The sequence below is a fragment of the Bidens hawaiensis genome, unplaced genomic scaffold, assembly GCF_021521415.1.
Source record: "Bidens hawaiensis isolate Kalapana, Puna unplaced genomic scaffold, B.hawaiensis_p1.1 tig00011791_1, whole genome shotgun sequence".
In the NCBI taxonomy this organism is placed as follows: domain Eukaryota; kingdom Viridiplantae; phylum Streptophyta; class Magnoliopsida; order Asterales; family Asteraceae; genus Bidens; species Bidens hawaiensis.
Window position 1 is genome coordinate 42516 of NW_027491936.1, and position 19242 is coordinate 61757.

At 35.5% G+C, this 19242-nt stretch overlaps 2 protein-coding genes and 1 pseudogene across 3 annotated transcripts; 2 read left to right on the plus strand and 1 right to left on the minus strand.

Moving 5' to 3' along the window:
* The first annotated feature begins 4263 nt into the window (after positions 1-4263).
* LOC143538977 (GDSL esterase/lipase At4g01130-like) lies at positions 4264-6524 on the plus strand (annotated as a pseudogene). The gene is made up of 5 exons (XR_013136352.1): positions 4264-4536; positions 4968-5178; positions 5265-5422; positions 5581-5851; positions 6277-6524. The product of XR_013136352.1 is annotated as a GDSL esterase/lipase At4g01130-like (transcript).
* A 147-nt stretch (positions 6525-6671) lies between these two features.
* LOC143539030 (uncharacterized) lies at positions 6672-7496 on the minus strand. The gene has a single exon (XM_077032454.1). The coding sequence runs from the start codon at positions 7494-7496 to the stop codon at positions 6672-6674; it is 825 nt and encodes a 274-aa protein (XP_076888569.1).
* A 1709-nt stretch (positions 7497-9205) lies between these two features.
* LOC143538978 (protein CURVATURE THYLAKOID 1A, chloroplastic-like) lies at positions 9206-11553 on the plus strand. Its single transcript, XM_077032412.1, has 5 exons — positions 9206-9380; positions 10717-10811; positions 10937-11044; positions 11163-11234; positions 11316-11553. Exons 1-5 carry the CDS (start codon positions 9245-9247, stop codon positions 11379-11381), a joined length of 477 nt encoding a protein of 158 aa, XP_076888527.1. The 5' UTR covers positions 9206-9244; the 3' UTR covers positions 11382-11553.
* The last annotated feature ends 7689 nt before the right edge of the window (positions 11554-19242 follow it).

Below are 19242 nucleotides of genomic sequence, written 5' to 3' on the forward strand. Positions count from 1 at the left end.
CACGTTATTTATGGCCTGATATGATAACCAAATATTTTAAGCACACATATCTTTAGGGGAGAGTAAGTTCAACATAAGGGTTTAGGCCTTCATTTGAATAAAAACATGTTAAATAGTGAAAATAATATTTAGGGCGTGTTCGTTTTACAGAATTCGTAGGATTTTAAAGGAATTGGAATTAAAATCTCATGGCATGGTGTGTTTATTTCATTGAAATTGGAATCTTAATTCCATTTTGGTGTGTTAGGTTGTCAAGGAATTGAAATTCAATTCCTTCAAATTCCTTTAAATAGAGGGATTTAGATCCTTTCAAAATACGGAGGATTTCAAGTAAATTTGTTCAAATCTTTTCTCCAGTTTTTTTTTAAATGAGAACAACGAATAAAATATTTTAGTATTTTTTTATTTTTTTTGGTTTCGATTTATATTTTGAGTTATGAATTTTTTATTATTATTTTTGATTTTTTTAGGGGTTTTTGATCTTAATAGAAAACCCCTAAAAAATTCAAAAAAATAATAATAATAATAAAAAAACCATAGCGCAAAATATAAATAAAAAACAAAAACACTAAAATGTTTCCGCCGTTATCCTTGTTAAAAAAAATTCAATTCCAATTCATTTGTCAAACGAACACATTAAGAATGGAATTGGATTTCAATTCCTTCAAATTCCAATTCCTATTGGAATGTTCAGATTCCAAATTCAATTCCTTTCAATTCCAAATTTTAAGCAAATTCCAATTCCAATTCCAATTCCATTTCATTATGTGAAACGAGCACGCCCTTAAGTTACTTAAGAAGATGAACATAGTCGTGGTTAGTTGTTTTGTTTTGTAACAATAAATTCGAAAAAGGCCTCGAATTCTCATTTCGTTTTAAACCTCCAAAACGGTTTTGCCGGCCCTGATTTTAAGACAAAGGTTTTATCAAGTCTTTTGTCAAATGTTCAACTTAGTAGAACATGAATTGATATAGAAGTTAGGTTTCTTTAAAAATTAGCAATTATGTTTAACCCAAGATTTCAATCTCCTGGCATTTCACACTTCACCACTCTCCTGCCTTAACAGAATGAAACCACAAAGCAACACCACCGTCATTTTGAGGAAATGCGGTTTGCCCTTCTCCACTTTGCTGGGCTGCCGACCCGTTTTTTGGTCGCATGCCTGTCGAACAGTTGTATCATTTAATCGTCTTCCAACACCTCTCCTTGACTCAAAGTCAACATTCCAAATGCTCGTCTTGTCGTCAAAGGGTTTCATCAACAACATGGTAAAGACAACTTTTACACCTATTGTCTGGTGACTAAAGCGGCCATAATTCGTCTTGTTCTTTCAGTGGCACTTTAAAATCACGACCCCTTCATCAACTTGGCGTTAATAATGCCATATTGCATGACACTTTAGATGAGGATGTATACATGATTCAACCGTTGGATTACATAAATCAACAACTTTCAAACCACTTTATCAGAAATGTGTGGAGAATGATCACATTAATATGGAGCATATCAGTGATAAACTACAAAAGGCGGATATTCTAACAAAGGCACTCGAAAGACATAAGTTTGTCACAATAAAACAAATGCTTAGAGTTCAAACAAATGCTCAGAGTTCAAGATCTACGACAAATTAATGATCGTGATTAAGTGGGTGAATGTGGAGTTAATCACTCTCGTACAAAGTACAAGGGTTGTAGTGTAATTAGTTCAAACTATGTATGTATATATGTATGTATGTATGTTTGTATGTATGCAAGTCTAGAGTGTCAAGAAACAAACTTGGTAACTTCCAAAACTATGTGTAAGTATATTTACAATGTTTACGAACACATGGGTTCGATACTTCGATGTCTATATAACGGTGGCGATCATCTATCAAGGAATGTGATCAAATCAATTGATTATTGAAGAGCAAATCATGTTTGGTCAATATGTTGGAGTCTTCACACAATTAGCTTGCATATAATTTGTATTTAATAGTATCCCTATCCCTATCCCTATATATATATATATATATATATATATATATATATATATATTAGTCATTGTATTGTATTTATATTTCTCATTGTAATTGTAGAATCTGTGGTTTCATAATATATTCAAAACGTTAATATGGTATTACAGCTCATATCTCCAACGAGAAAATTTTTGATCCAAACCACCGTCCGGCACCCCTAAATTTCTTTTCCGACCGCCTCTATATTTCTTTTATGGGCGCTATAATCCCATCATCTATACAGAAATCCCTTTAAAAAAACACTTTTACCTACATCACCATTCAATGGTTACTTATGTGCTAATCATGTTTGTCGCTCTTGAATGAAACTTGCACCGCTTGCTCTTTAGGTGTCTTACATATCAACTCGAATGATCAACCGGCTAATGCCCTCACTAAGCCTCTGGGCTGCCATCTCGTTTTCTAGTTTTGGTCCAAGATCGGAGTCTCTAATGGATCCTCCATTTTGCAGGACATGATATGGATAAGCGATAATATTAACATTAGCTATATTCATGTAATTCGAATAGACGTAGATATGGTTTTAGTCAAAGTGTTGTAACTTGTAAGCCTTCCTATTTCTACTCGTGTATATCTTGTATCATCGCATGTTGCTATTTATTGTTGGCCAATTCATCAATGGATCTCTACAATAAGTTAATAACCATAGTGACTTATATGTATTTGATATTGTTGGCTTGTCAAGGGAAATAAATTCTCTATTATCTTTCTCTCTATAATAATAATTTTTCATTGACGTAAAGTAATGTTTACACTGAAACAGAAGCCAAACGGAAAGAATCTACGCCGCTACCCTTTTTAGTTCTTTGAATTGCAAAACAAATTATTTTTTAAAAAACTACTTTGATAGAATGGCATATTCGTTTTAACTTTCTTGTTTAATCATTTTACCAACGGAACACGGTTCTTTTACGTGGCAAAATTTTTCAAAATGCAACTATTATGACACACACTTGAAATGTAATGACATCTTGGTGAAACCCACGGTTGCTAATGTCGGTTTAATTCATGGTCCAGGCCATAGACGTGTCCAGTGATAGGCAATGAAGATCCAGCTAACATATCTAGACTCACACGTCATCAAATCGACTTTCATCATATCATTAAGTTTGTACTAATGAATTAAATCTTCACTAATACACATTAAGTCATTACATATGAATTTGTACTACTTCATCTCTAGTTGACTAATTAAAGATTTCATCTCAAGTCACACATATGCCATTGTCGTGTGGACGTGTAAACTCTAAACCAAGCAGTTGACTCATAATGCCAACATCCAACATTCAGCTCACAACCTGGCACATTAATTTGTCTTACGTAGATGCGTGCACGTGTAAACATCATATATTTTTCAAATTCAAATTTCATTATTTGTGTTGAGTAAGGCGTTTCTACATGTAAAACTCATTATGGTAAGTTTTAAAATCATAAATCGTGAGTTTAATAGTCTATATTTGGAAAGTTTAGATTAATTAATTATGATTAAAGAACACACGCGTCAGAATAATATTACGGCGTATTTTTTTTTAATAAAAATAACCTTTTATCATATTTTTTTGGACTTGGTATACACACATTGTCTGACATCTAATCTTAAATGGTCTCAAAAAGCCATCGGGATATTTGTAAACAGTTATTTTAATCAATTGTTTTCAAAGTTATGACCCTATACTTTCAGAACGGCCATTCGGGTATTTCTCAAACGGTCGTTTTGACAAATAAATTTTAGAGTTTGATACACCTGCGTTTAGAACGTTTGTCGGGGTTTTTTAGGATGACCATTTTGACCGTCTACTTCGAAACAACCGTTTGAGTCATCAGTAAACGACATGGTTGTAAAAATGGCGTCTTGGTGCCGAGATTAATCGCTAGTCGGTACCCTACCAAATAGTTGTCGGTTAATCGTTATATGGTCATGATTGGTCAAAATTGAAAATTTTATATATAAAATTTGGTATATATATGCGTGTTTATGTATATTTGACAAATTACATAAAGAGTTTCAATCTGATTAATCCCGAGTAATCCTAATTATCCTGGCGACTAAATGCTAATTTTTGACCGTCCGAGTATCACCTAGCGCGTAACAACCATTTAAAGGTGTAAAAAGTATATGGTCCTGTTTTTAGGTGGTTGTAGGGAGTTTCATCATTTAATCACCGACATGCTTTTCACTTTGTCTATAGCTCTATGTTATTACACACCTTAAAATTTAAACACATCCTTGTCTTACTATCTTTGTCCCCCATCCTCCACCACAAACACTAGCTCTGAAACACACATTTATATATAATGTCACCACAGTTTTGGGTGGTTCCGGTGGTGACAATATTGTTGTTGGCAACATTGTGTGAAGCAGGATGCGGATATGATGCTATCTTCAACTTCGGTGACTCGAATTCTGACACCGGCGGTTTTTGGGCTGTATTTCCTGAGGCTCCACCCCCTAATGGCATGACATATTTTAAACACCCTGTTGGTGCTTCCGATGGCCGCCTCATCATTGATTTCATAGGTATATATATATTCTTTTAGAACGACAGCTATATTGTAGAAAAACTGTCCACTAAGAAACTAATTAATTTGTTATTAAAACTGTTACTATTTAAAACTTTTGTATTTCATATGTATATAAAACGACAGCTATATTATAAAAAAAACTGTCCAGTAAGAAACTAATTAATTTGTTACTAAAACTGTTACTTTTTAAAACTTTTGTATTTCATAGGTATATATTCTTTTAAAATGACAGCTATATTATAAAAAAACTGTTCATTAAGAAACTAATTAATTTGTTACTAAAACTTTTGTATTTCATATATATATATATATATTAGAATGATAACTATATTATAAAAAAACTGTCCAGTAAACTAATTAATTGTTATTAAAACTGTTACTATTTAAAACTTTTGTTAAGTTGATGTTATTATTATTTTGATGAAGCTGAAAGAATAGGAATTCCATTTCTAAGCCCGTATTTGAAATCCATCGGGTCGGATTACACGCACGGGGCAAGTTTCGCAACACTGGCCTCTACGGTTCGACTACCGCAAACATCATTGTTTGTATCTGGACTCAGCCCATTTGCATTGCCAATTCAAGTAAACCAATTGAAACACTTTTAAGGCTCAAGTAGATGATCTTTACTCCCAAGGTATTAATATAAATGTTCAAAAGTTAAGTTTTAAAACAATATTATTGTCACATGATGTGCTTTCGTTACATAACTTACATTTATAGGGCAAACTAATCTTCCTCCACCTGATGTGTTTGGGAAATCACTCTATACATTTTACATCGGTCAGAATGATTTCACGTCCGATTTAGAAAAGATTGGCATCACTGGAGTCAAAGAGAGACTTCCGGAAATCATTTCTGGGATCGTTAACTCGATTATGGCAAGTATTACTGTTAACAATTGCATAGATAGACTTTATCCTAGATAATAAGGGTATTGAGCCTAGTTGGGATAACAAGATCTATTTTTATATACAATTATTGTGTTTTAAGTTTTAACATGTTATGAAAACATTTTTGTTGAAAATTTTTTATTCAGGATTTGTACGCGTTAGGAGGGCGTACGTTTTTTGTACTAAATTTGGCACCCATTGGATGCTACCCTTCATTTTTGGTTCAACTCCCTCATGGCGACGATGATATTGATGAATTCGGGTGTTTGATCTCGTACAATAACGCTGTATTTGACTACAATAATATGCTCCATGACGCCCTTAACCAAGCGAGACAAGAACTCTCTGACGCCCAAGTCATCTATGCTGATTCTCACAAAGTGTTGCTAGAGCTTTTTCAGCATCCCACATCTCATGGTACGACTAGTTCACTACAATGGGCCGGGTCAACGGGTTGGGTAACATTTCAAAATAGTGTTTATTGTCCAACTTAAAATGGGTCGGGTCAGGTTGGCTTGAGACCTAGAGCCTAGCATTAGTAGACGTACCTTAAACATCAAAATTTGATTTACCTCTCTCATGTTGACTGTGGAACTGGTCGGTGGGGACGCCCATTGGTGGCGCATACCTTTTCTTTTAATTCAAAATCTTGCACTTTTACCCTTTGTATACCATTAAACATATTCTTTATGAGTAAAAGTAGCGAGATGATGTGACTAATTCAGTAAAAAAAAACAGGAATGTACATGTAGCATATAACTCTTATAAATTGTTGCTAAAATTTCCAAATTCCAACATTATTTCTCATGGAACAAATTTTTAAAACGTGTACCTAAATGTAGGTTTGAAGTATGGTCCATTAGCATGTTGTGGAAATGGCAGCGATCCCTATAACTTTAATCCACAAGTGTTTTGCGGGAACACAAAAGTTATAGACGGTCAAAATGTGACCGCGTCAGCTTGTGAAGACCCTGAAAACTATGTTAGTTGGGATGGAATCCACGCCACCGAGGCTGCAAACAAGATAGTCGCCGATGCCATCCTTACTGGCGACTTCACCGATCCACCTTTCGAGATCAATTGTTCATAGGTCAATTTTGGTTAATTTACTCGGGTAAATAAACCGAGACAATTAAGGCAATGAGTAAATTCAATAATGAAATTGTTCATTTTTTGAGAGTATGCTAGTAACAAGTTACACTATAGGTGTTTTTAATAGTAAAAGGTTACAAAAGTTCTAAGGAAAGTAATCATTTTCAAGAACAGGTTGTGTTCTTATCCCAAAAGCACAAGGCATTCTACTATGACCAACATATTTTGTATCCAAAACCTCGCTTTTTTCGGATTCTTTCTCCATGTTCTGAATTTTTCTCTTTTTGACAAATCTAATTACTTTAAATAAAACTAATCCGCACAAGAAGAATCCAATGCTCCCGACCCCAATTCCAACCACCCAAAGCTTCCATATCTGGTGTGAAGAATGTGGGGCCTGTACCATGATCGCGAAGTACCCTTGGCCCCACACTTCACATGTGCGAGACAATGACATGTTGGTTATTTTAGTCATCCCATTAGAGTAGAACTTGACGCATTTCCCATGAGGGAGCCACATCGAAGGAAAATTAACCATAATCGGTTTGAAGAGAGTTAACTCTATTTGTGTAACTGAAGATGTGAGATGACCGTCTTGACCTCTCACGTAGGTTTCACCGTAGGCACTGAAACCGAGAATTGGGGTAACAAAAGCGTAATTTGGTATATTGTAATAATAAGATGACCAATTTCCTAAATTTGAAAAGACTATATCTAGTGATGTAACATTCGGCTTGGGGACTATCCTTGGAGGTACCCGAAAATGACCCAAATTAGCTCCAGTAGCCCAAACAGTCGAGCTGCGAAGGTGGACAACCGAAACTTGCATTCCTGTGAAGTTCGAGGGTAGAGATACGTTATACAACTTACCCACTTTTGGATCTTCGGGCATTGATTTCTTCGCATGATCTTGAAGAAAATCATCCAATGATCGACGAAAATCATCCAATGATTGATCGTCATTAGTCATCGCTTGTGTTACAAGAAACGAACATAAATAATAAAAAATCACAAACTTGATGATGAAGTATGTTTTAGACCCCATCAACATCAATACCAATCGTTGTTTTCCCAAAGTCCGTCATATGGACATCTTTTTCTTTTTCACGCAAATCTTGAAATGGAATCCGAAAATGAGTGAACAAAATGTTGGTTTTGATCTTATGAATTCTTGTAAAGTGATTGAAACACAATTCTTAAAAGACAAAACACAATGAAATGAGAAATGAATGTTTTGATGTTTTTCTTAGGATTGTCCAAGATGTTTTGTGTTGTTCCTATGATTGGGGAAAATATGGAAATGAAATGTCTAGTAGAGTTTGAGAGGGTGAGGTTCAGTTCGACCGAGTCTTTTGCTCATTTAAAAGACACTTCTTAAAATAGATCCTTCATACACACCTTATGTACCTCACATCACAAATACTTTATTATTTTTTTACCTATTTTAGAATTGTACTGTGCTATATTTACGCTAGGAAATTAGTGTAAACAAATGCATTTTTTTTATTAATCGTTAATGGAATACACACAAAAAGATATAATAGTTTGTTTTAACCAATATTAGGCAAATTGGATTTTAATAATCCCAACTAAATGCTATTGGCCGATAATTAATAATCCCAACTTAATTTATTGTCACTAGTGATCCCAAATTTAAAAAAATTGGCTATCAATGATCTCCCGTTAAAAAAACCTTAACGGCGTTAAGTTATTTCTGAATTTCATTGATTTTTTAGAGCTTTTAATCAAAAGGAGAATACGAGTCGATTGATGTAAAACTTAGCTCGAAACGATGCTCCAAACAACTTATTTTTTTGTTAATTTGAAGATCAAGCACCCGATTTGAAGCACTAATCAAGCCATTTAAAGCATCGTTTCGAGCTAAGTTTTACATCAATCGACTGGTACCCCCCCTTCCGATCAAAAGCCCTAAAAAATCAGCTTGAAATTCAGAAAAAGCTTAACGACATTAAGTTTATTTTAACGGGTGACCATTAAGAGCCAATCTTTTTAAATTTGGGGCCACCAATGGTAATAAACTAAGTTGGGATTATTGTCGACTAATAACAGTTAGTTAGGATTATTATAATCTAATTTACCATTATAATATTGATATAAATAATTAATGACATAGGGTTTACTTTCACTTTGATGAAAGCTTCAAAATCATAAAAGAGAGTAATCAAATTGAAGTTGCGATGAATGAGATATTAACGTTTGAAACGATGATGTGTTTCGATATAAAAATTGGAAGTGTTGAATCTCAAAAAGTTTCATGATAAGTCATTTAGTAGTTTTGAAGCTCAGTAGGTTTTATGATAATGTAAATGTAATGTTGCTTTGACATTCTACTTATAATTAGTAAATACATTGGATAATAATTAATAACAATTAACAAAAGTTAGCATAATAAACAGTAGCAACTTAAAACAAATACCATCCATTTGTCACACTTTTATGTAATTATCCCATATCTCAAAATAACATATATAAACAAAATTACAAAGTTAAGGGCAAGGTCCCAATAACTTATGGCTCAAACCAAAATAACGTGGATTGTGAAGATAGACAAACAACCAATGAAAAACCTTTATTAATCCACGTGTCACAACAAAATCTTTTACTTTCAGTTTCTTAACAACAAAAGCTTTAGAAAACATTTAATAAAACATACAAAGATAGGACGAACCTAAAAACTTTGTGCGGACAACATTTGAAATGGCAACTACGGTTTTTGCGGCGGCCACCGCCGTCATGTCACCACGTGTTCCAACCATAACCACCACTGCCCGTTGCTCCGCCTTACCTAACCTCCCCGTTCGTTCGTTTTCTACTTCCATCAAACGAGTTTCAGGTAATGTTACATCATAAATTAGTAAACTAGGTTATTGACCACTAGACCAGTGTGTTACATATTAAAAATAAAAAGAATGATATTATTCGTAAATCTGTAAATGCTTTTTATAAAAAAGTGTAATATAACTAAACGCGCTAAACAATGAAAGAATTGCCAAATTATAAAAATGTTTTATGAACAAAATTAATTTTTTTTTAAAAATAAAAAGCATGTTTTCAAGAAATTATAGAAATCTACCTATATTATTAAAGCAACACAATACTGCTAAGTGTATAAATTTTCATTTTTATAATTTTCACTTTATGAATGATAAAATGAAAAAAAAATATGTTGTTGGTTGGAATCGAACTCATTACCTTGCTTTTAAAATGTTTGTGGCTTACCAACTCAACTAAAATAATTGATTCCAAACTTCTCTTTTTCTTAATTGTTAAAGATTCACAACCTTCCATTTTATTTTCTAATACAAATACAAATTGTTCTTACTAATCTTTGTATTTTAGAAAATTATTTATATCTTATGAATTCATAAAGTATGTTATTATACATATTATTCAGTTTAACTTTTTTTTATATTTTTTTAACCATTCGGGTATTACACGGGCTATATCCTAGTCATTATTATTGTTTAAAAGGGGAGAGATGCGAGGAAATAAAAAAGAATTAACAAAATTTGTATAATCAATAAGAGATAGAGAAGCAATAGAAAAAGGGTGGATCCAACTAAATGTGACACGTGGTAAAAAAATATTTTTTGATTATATAGTACAGATATAGATTAGCTAGTTACTTCTCTTTTAGTCTGTTTGAAGCATTTCATCCAACAATTAGTGAATGTGAAGGTTTTGATGATTTGAATGCTTTGTTTGTTTAGGGGTAGAGTAGTCCATAATTGGAGAATTTGAATGCTATTATGTAAACAATGGATCCATAAGATCATGATCATATAAAAAAACTACTAAATATTTCAACTTTTTTTTTGGGATTGTGTAGCTAATGATTTTTGTATTTGTGTTTTTGTCTTTTAATTTGTACTTTCAAAAAGTTATGAAATATAAACTGTTAATACATTATTTCTTTTGTTAGATTAATCGCTTTAGAATTCGAGCGACGAAATATGCATATAGTGAGTCCAATTCTATTTAGTTTGTTAGTTTAAGATTGCTTATTAAAGTTCCCATGCATCATTGGCCTATCCCCAAATTATTGAACACAAAATTAAAGATACAAGAATGATTCACAAGATGAAATTATTTTTGAATTTCATCATTTTAATGTGTAATTTATCAAATATATTTAATGTGTAACAACTTTATGTTCTTTTGCGTACTAGAGTCAAAACGATCATCTCTTTACCGGATCAAGGCATCAGAAGATGCATCATCCGCACCAGATGCCACCGAGTTGTTCAACGACCTAAAAGAAAAGGTGAATATGATAATAAAACATCACAACATGCTCTGCTTCATATATCATTATGATGATTTTTTTACATCTTTTCTCTTATTGTTATTTATTTTTATAATTAATTATTTTTTTTTATTTTTTTGCAGTGGGATGCTCTTGAGAACAAATCCACAGTCATAATCTATGGAGGAGGAGGAGTTGTCGCAATATGGATATCCTCAATTCTTATTGGTGCAATCAATGCAGTACCATTGGTAATTAAGTAGCATCGTAAGTTAAATATTATTATTGTAACAAATATGATTCTACATTTGTACCATACTTATAACCTCATCTGTTTTTTTCTTTTTCTTTTTTTAATGAAAATCTTAGCTTCCAAAGATCTTGGAGTTGGTAGGACTCGGATATACCGGATGGTTTGTCTACCGATATCTGCTCTTCAAGGTAAGAGCTTTGACTGGTCTCTTGACTACTGACCTCGTCTTAAATGGCCGACTGACGATATTATGCATTTTTGTACTGCAGTCGAGCAGAAAAGAGCTAGCGACAGACATTGAGTCCATAAAGAAGAAGATTTCAGGGACCGAATAGATGGTTGTTACCATCCGTGATCTTGCATTTACCTGTTTTGTTGAATTTGAATCGTGTTTTATGAAATTTATGTAGAAGAGGCGTATATGGTCTTGTAATGTATAGTATCTTATGTGAAGTTTGTATGTAGCCTTGATCTTGTTTTGCTTCCTATAAAACTTGCCAAGTGTGAGTTCTAAAACAGTGTTGGTTTATACTAGAAAATTAAAAAATAAAAATGTTTCATACCATTGGGCTAAACGAACCTAACTAAATCGAGCAAGGCCCTGTTCATGTTTGTCCGTTAAGTTTTTATCGGACAAGCGAACGGCTCACGAACGCCTAACTGCACAAAATTTCTTGTTCGTGTTCGTTCATTAAGGAAATGAGTTTGTTCGGGAATAGTTCACGAACACAAAGGAACACAGACGATGTTTTATTTATTTGGCTAACCGAGAATAGTTGGTGTCAACAGTTTGGTCTGGCTACCAAGTTTGTGGTGGTGCTCTTTTTTATAAACATTTACATTCACTAGTAGGAGAGCCCGCGCGTTGCGGCGGGAAGGCAGCAGGAATTTGGTTGATAACTGTTTAGTTCATGATTGCCTTGGTCGCTTTTACATGGTTTTTTGTGACAATTTTTTGCATATGGGTATAGAGTAATTGTGCAGCTACAATGTATCCACCATTATTTAGAGCTATCTGAATTCTTTGGATGCACAAAAAAATTGTCTCAAACTTGGTATAGATTCGCAGGGGGCATTTGGCTCTTTAAAATAATTTACTATTTACTAATTACAAATATAGTTGTAGCAATTCACAACAACTTTCAATGAGAATTGACTACAAAGTGATATTTGTTGTCAAATATTCATCACTTCAAATGAAAATTTGTCATGCAGATTGCCAAAACCATAAAACTAAAAATTGTATAAATTGACTTTTAAAAGTCAAACTGCACATGTTAAACATATGACCCATGGGATTATTTCCCCTAAAATACAGATACTGTTAATTTGTGTAGTAGAATGCTGGTTATAGTTGATAGTTAGTATAATAAAATAAATGTGTATATGGCAAAAGGTAACATAAAGAAATTGATAACAGTTGATCAAGAAACAAAAGTAGATGCAGATAATGAATGAAAGAACAACCAAATAAACATGGTAAACAAATTTTGATTTTAGCCAGCCATAATTAACCACTATGTAAGAGTTTGTCATTGGGTGAACAAAAGTCAAACTGCCCATTCAAAACTTGACCGATTTAAAATATAAACTGAATTTTGACGTTTAAAAGTCAAACTGCACCATGTAAAACATATGACCCATAAGTGTAGCCATGCAAGTTGAGGCTACATTAATATGGTAATCTTACAATTAGTTGTTGAACACGTTTATTACCAGCAGCATTCACAAGAGTTTCCTCCAGCACCAGAGTACATGTCTGTCCATTATTGTCAAAAGAATAAAATATATTTGCAACTACAAAATTGAATCTTGAGCCAACTAAAGACCTTAGAAAGTGATTAATGATTTAGGCCAATTAACATAACTACATAACCATAAGCAGGAAACTGAACAACAATTCACAAAACTAAAGAAAAAAATAACCTCAACAAATAAGAAAAAGTTACCTTTGAGCTTCAATGACTGACGACTGATGAATGGATATCGGCAATGAGCAATCCATTCAATGAAATTAAACTACCCTGCTAGCAACATAGAAAGTTCAATAATTGAATTAAACCAGAATAACACATACAAATCAGTATACACTCAAATAAAAGGAAAACAATTTGCATCGTCAACATATAAACTAAAATTTTGGTGAGCATATCATTATAATGTAAGATACAACATTATGGATATGTGAATGTATCCAGTATATGAAGAGAAAACACTTAAAACCAAATTGAACTAACTCAAAATATACCTAGACTCACCGGTGCAAAAAGAGCTTCAAGAGCCTGAAGCTATTCAATACCAACTTTGATAGCACTTCCATCTGGCAGCTGATGCATTTTTACCATGACTATTTACAACAAATAGTAAAAAGTATTAACCTTGAAAAATGTAACAGCCTGCCTCCATTTTTTGTTTAAAATATCAAGACTTATGCTCCCGTTACTGTTGATATTTGGGTGAAAAACCTATGTGTTGAATGCCACCTACAAAATAATGGAAGACTTGTGTATCATAGGGTGAAAACGAGCCCATAAACGTATCTGTAATTTAAGAAATCCTTGGATCGGTCGGACCGGAATTTTTTTTACCTGATTTAAAGCCGTATAAAAATCTTTAAATGTAAAATATATGAACTATGTTAGTTGTATGCTCATCTTAAACTTAGAGGGTGAACTAAGCTATTCGTCTATAAAACAAACGCGTTTGATTTATAGCGGGTTAAGTATGGAATGATTTAGGGACCGTAGCGGGTATGTAGTTTTAAAGTAATTTACTAATTCAATCGGTATGGATTCGGTTCATTAATATTATCATATTAAGAAAGTGTAAGCATATCAAAGTACCTGCTCAGCAAATATTTGGCCATTAATATCCAACAAATCGGATCGTTCAATTCCTGGTCCTCTAGGCTTTGCAGTAATCAAAAGGCCCGTTCTGCATTTTTGAATATCTCGTACGAATCTATACCAATGTTTACTTATGTTATCGGATACAATGCGTCCTCAACTTCCATGGCCATATCTACAAGATGATCATTGCATTAACTATTTGATCACCGCCAAATATTAAATAATAGTGTTATTACTTATCACCTTCAAGGGCACTAAACCGAACATTTCGGTACCGGTACGGTACCGAGTTCATCCCTACCGTCCAATGCTAATGACCGAAACCAAATAAATGAACAAGAATGACAATAATTCAACCCAAAAACAAGAGAATAACGGCTTAATTTCGCTTATGTTACGTGAATTGAACTGCAAAAGTGAGGAAAACACATCAAGCTTAGAACCAAGTTTCATAAACTTCATCACTGAGTTGTTAAAGGTTCTTATTTGAACCTTCTGAATATTATATGCATCACTCTCATATGTTGATTATTTTCATAACCTTACATAACCTCCTAACTGTAATAAAAAACACTTTGAATTGCAAATTAACACTTAACCTAGCCCTAATCTCGTCAATTAGTGCTAATTAAACGTTCTGTTAAGAGAATCGGGAGCAAGGAAGTAAACAATCAATCATACATCAACATAGCATGCAAATATAGAGATAGTTATGATGTTAACAGGTAGGGTTATACGAACCAATAACCCAATTTTAAAAGAAAAGAAAACTCAATTGGTTGATTAAGAACAAAACCTGAGCCGCTAACGAAAGTAGAAACAATAACGCCTTCAGTGATAAAGTAGAACATATCCCATTAAGAAATTAGGATTGAGAGAGCAGCAGTGGGTTTTGTGGAGCAAAGAAAGAGAATGGTATTGGCTTATACCACATGAGATAACCACCGGCCATTAATTGCACAGTGATTAGATTAGAGAGGTTTCGATTGATTGGAGAGTGATTACTGAGTTTCAATTGAAACGGTTCTGTTGGGATGCTCTTAATATTGATTGTAATTGAAGTCAGCGGAGATGATGCGTAAGGTTGCGTAGAGAAATTGAAAGGTCACCGGCGATGAACATCATTTAATTTAACGGCGTCTCCTGTATTTAATTTTACCAACGTCTCAAGTGTGTCAAATTACCACACTGGTCCATTCAATATGACCATCTCGTTGTCCAGCTTCCTTTTGATGGGCTTTGTAGGCGAAACATGTAGGACAACGCCAACAACATCTGCAGTTAATTAAAGTAGAAGAAGCAAAAGTTAATAGTGAAACTGAGATACCGTAGGGTGCAACCAAAAAGTCATACCAATAAGTTCCTTCTGCTGTGCATATTGTTGTAGTTGATCGATTAGCACAAAGTTGAAGGTGGTTTCAGGAATGATAGTTGGTTCGCCTGCTGCCTCCTCTACTTTAGAATATTCATTCAAAGTCATCTCATAGTCGTTCGACACGGTCTTGTATTCCTTTTTGGCCAGTTTTAGTGACCCGTTGGATATGTAGTACACCTTTCCCAGCTCAAACACGTCCAAAAACATCCTTGCACCGTCATTAAACATGGTTGCTTGAATTTGTGTTCCCTGTAATATACATGTTCATGTGTGTGTGTTCTTAATAATGACATGTGTAAAATATATAATAGTTAACATGCTAGTTAAGTGGATGGGAGCTTACGTCTTCGTCAGTTAGTTCAACATTAAAAAGACACCCTCGCCTCGTGCGTTTTTGTAGTAGCGCAATGGCCTTTTCGACGTTACACAAACTTTAATGGTCCAATCTCCTTGATACGGGTTTAAGGAAGCGAGGGGGTGCACACGCCTAGTAGTTGACATCCGTGTTGCAGGCGTTATCCTGCAATATGAATTGAACCAGAGAGGTTGGTGTTAGTAGATATAAAGAAGATGCCATTGTTGCAGCAGTTGTTAAATTTTGCTTTGTTACATCAAAGTAGGTGAAACTTGTGTGGTTGATAGTGCAGAGGTAATGAAATACAAGATTATGACATATTAGCTTTAATTTATTTTTAGTAACAGCAATTAAATGCAGCAATCAATCACATTCAATAGAAAATAAAAATATCTCATCAGATTAAACAAAAGTTACATAATAAAGCATTAGAGATCCACAATTCTGAAATATAATATGATAAAGAAAAAATTAATAAAGCTCTGTATAAGATGAATATTATTAGCCTTCAAATTCCAGGTTAAATTTACATGTAAAACAATGTTGAAGCACAAGTTAGCAAGGAAACCTATGCAATATGTGCATTTGTTTCCTTTTTTGCAAGTTAAAATTAAAATGGAATAAAGATTAGAAACAAAAATATTAAAGAACAGGTCCAGAATCATCAATATCCCATATCATCATCAACAAACAAAAGATTTAAAAAAAACCGAAAAATAGGCAATAAAATCAAACCCCAAAAAGCCCACCATGAATCTTCAACCTAAAAGATTGTTTGAACAAATTGACCTCAACCGACATCCTAATTTGGGCTGTACTTCAAGAATGTACCAGTTTGTTTAAAAAAAATCAAGAATGTTGAAACCGAAAATGATTAAAATCCAATCTCTTTAACAGTAGATATTAATCTTCAAGGTAAAAGACTTTTTAAAGAAATTTACCAGTTTGTTGACCAAAAATGAAGAATGTTGAAACCCAAAATGATAAAAATCCAATCTTAATAGCAAACAAACACCCCAAATAGGTACAAACAATATGAATCTGTAACGACAAACAATTGCAGAAGAAGTAATTAGAACAGGTGAAGAAACACTAAGTGACCCGGTACAGATTATAGATAATCTGGGGGTTAAGTAATGTTTCCCACGGATGAGATCTAGCTGAGAAGGCTGTTCTTCAGGAGACCTGCAAAACAAACACCGTAAGCTCGTCACTGAGAAGGGGGGGGTTCCTCCTTGTGACCACCCTCCGGCGTGAGAATCAGACTAGGTTGCTCTGAATATAAGTGTATATTAAGAGATTGCTAGATAACTGGATAGCAGATGATCTTACCATTCCAAGGTGTTGGAGTATTTATAGCCGAAGGTAGGTTTCCTAGAAGGTACAGCCGGCTGAATAGTATTCCTGTTCTACCAACAGTGGACTATGCACAGGCCATACTGGTTGGTGGGTAGGTTACGGCCAACAGTAACAAAGTCGGCTGCACTATTCCACCAACTGTAGACTATGCACGTCCCACCTACTGTGGATTGTACGCAGGCCATGCTGGTTGGTGAATAGGTTACGGCCAACAGTAACACTATTCCACCAACTGTAGGCTGCGCATGCCCCACAGTAAGGGTTGGTGAGTAGGCAGCGGCTAATAGTGACAAACAGTACTAGAGGGTGCTCCTCCTCGCACTGTTGTCGGTGAGCTGTCACCCTGTGATTGGCTCATGGGCTGTTCTGGTCAGATCGTCTGTCCTATCCATACCTTGGTAGGTATAGTACAAAAGATCTTTCAGAATCATACAGACTGGCTCATTTAGGCGGGATTGTTCCCGCCTTGCTCATTCCTTCATGTGACTACTGAAGTATCTAGTGTCTTGTGCGTGTAGCCCTGCTGTCTGCGGGTAGCCTTCCCTGATGGCTTGTATCCGCAACTGCGGGAACAGGCGGGGTACTTTACCATTGGGAGGCTTTCCCTGCGTGTACAGCTTGCGTACTGCGCATAAGGTTCTCTGAGCATGGTGGGTCCTGCGGGAGCAGATGGCCTTTGCGCAGACGTCCCTGTTCAAGGTTAGTCTTGCGGGACCAACTGGGCTCTGCTGGGACCTACCTCTTCAAGTCCCCCCAGTCCAATGTTCTTCTCATGAATGTTCAATAAAGTGAGGTGAACTTTTGGACTTTATGCAAGGGGTTTTGAAAAGGTTTTTAGTTTTAAGGTTCTCCGTGGGGATTCCTCCCGCGGATTTCCTAATGTCACTTGCAAAAATTCCCGATTTTTTTGCTTGATCTTTGGGTATGATGCGGGTAGGTATGTAACCTTCTCGCAAGTCAGGAGCGTTGAGTCTCACTTGTGTGGATTCTCCTTGAGGTTTTAGTGGTTTTGAACATAGTGATCAATTATGTTTAAACCACCAATTCCATCCTGGAGCCTCAAACAATGTAGTTCTCGACGTTCCCGCTATGCGGGGATGTTATTTCCGTTTCCACAAGCATTGCCCAAAAGATCCTTCTTGGTTTCAATTCCCTGCGGAGCGCTAGGTATGTGAAGGGTTTTGCCTTAACACTGTACCCGCGCTCGTCTTACAGTTACTTTACTTTCAAGGTACCCCTGGCGTCAATTCCCTGCGGGTGCTAGGTATGTGAAGGGTTTTGCCTTAACACTGTACCCGCACCCGCCTTATAGTTACTTTGTTGCCGGGGTTTTCTTGGCTTCAATTCCCTGCGGGTGCTAGGTATGTGAAGGGTTTTGCCTTAACACTGTACCCGCATCCGTCTTATGGTTACTTGGTTGCCAAGGTAAGGGGTATTTTCCCGCTTACTTTTGAATCTTTTTGAATTTTGAATTTTGAAATTCGAAAGGTTGGTAAGGATAAGAACAGTCCAAACATCTGAAACGTCGTGCGACGGTTTCTTCTGACTGTGTCAGGACGTGCAGGAAGTTATGGTGACGTGACAGTACATGGTCATTCCAGACGCTTTTTCAGGCGCGTTGGCGCGATTTTTCGGGCGCGTGGCCGCGAAATTACTGGCACGCGTCCTTTTGACAGCTGTTGCCAGGTTGCTTTTTGCCACGCGTCATAGTTTCATTGCACCTTCAATTTCTCTCTCCTCCGCATTAAATTCACCGCATTAATTGCGATTAGTATATAAAGGGGGTGGAGGATCCTTTCCAATTCATACTTTCACATTTTCTCTTCATCTTTACAGCGATTTCCGGTGAATACTCTAATTAGTCGAGCATTCCCCTGAAATCGTTCTCTTCTTCCTTTTGCAAGATGTCTTCACATGATTTCGAGCCTACGACCGATGATAGGAGTACTGCTGGCGAGTGCCAGTGTGCTCTGCCCGGCGATCAGTACCGGTATGTTGTTAGGAAGTTCATGCTCGAGCCTCTCGAGCCTGAGTTTCCTGAATCCCACCAGACCGTGTACAATGCCCCCAGAGGCAAGATCGGGGTTTATGCAGCATTCTTTGTCTATGGGAATCTTAGGTTCCCATTGACAAAGTTTGTTTACCGTGTCCTTGAGAGGCACGGTGTTAATTTGACCGAGCTGCACCCTATGGCGGTCGCCAAGATTCGCCACTTCGAGTGGGTGTGCCGGATTCTGGGCATCGAGCCCCATGTGGAC

Excerpts from the sequence above, each read along its gene's own strand:
- LOC143539030 (XM_077032454.1), bottom strand. The coding sequence starts at position 7,496 with ATGACTAATGACGATCAATCATTGGATGATTTTCGTCGATCATTGGAT.
- LOC143538978 (XM_077032412.1), top strand. The coding sequence starts at position 9,245 with ATGGCAACTACGGTTTTTGCGGCGGCCACCGCCGTCATGTCACCACGT. Across the intron at positions 10,812-10,936 it reads TCAACGACCTAAAAGAAAAG|TGGGATGCTCTTGAGAACAA; the intron begins GTGAATATGATA and ends ATTTTTTTGCAG. Across the intron at positions 11,235-11,315 it reads ACCGATATCTGCTCTTCAAG|TCGAGCAGAAAAGAGCTAGC; the intron begins GTAAGAGCTTTG and ends TTTGTACTGCAG.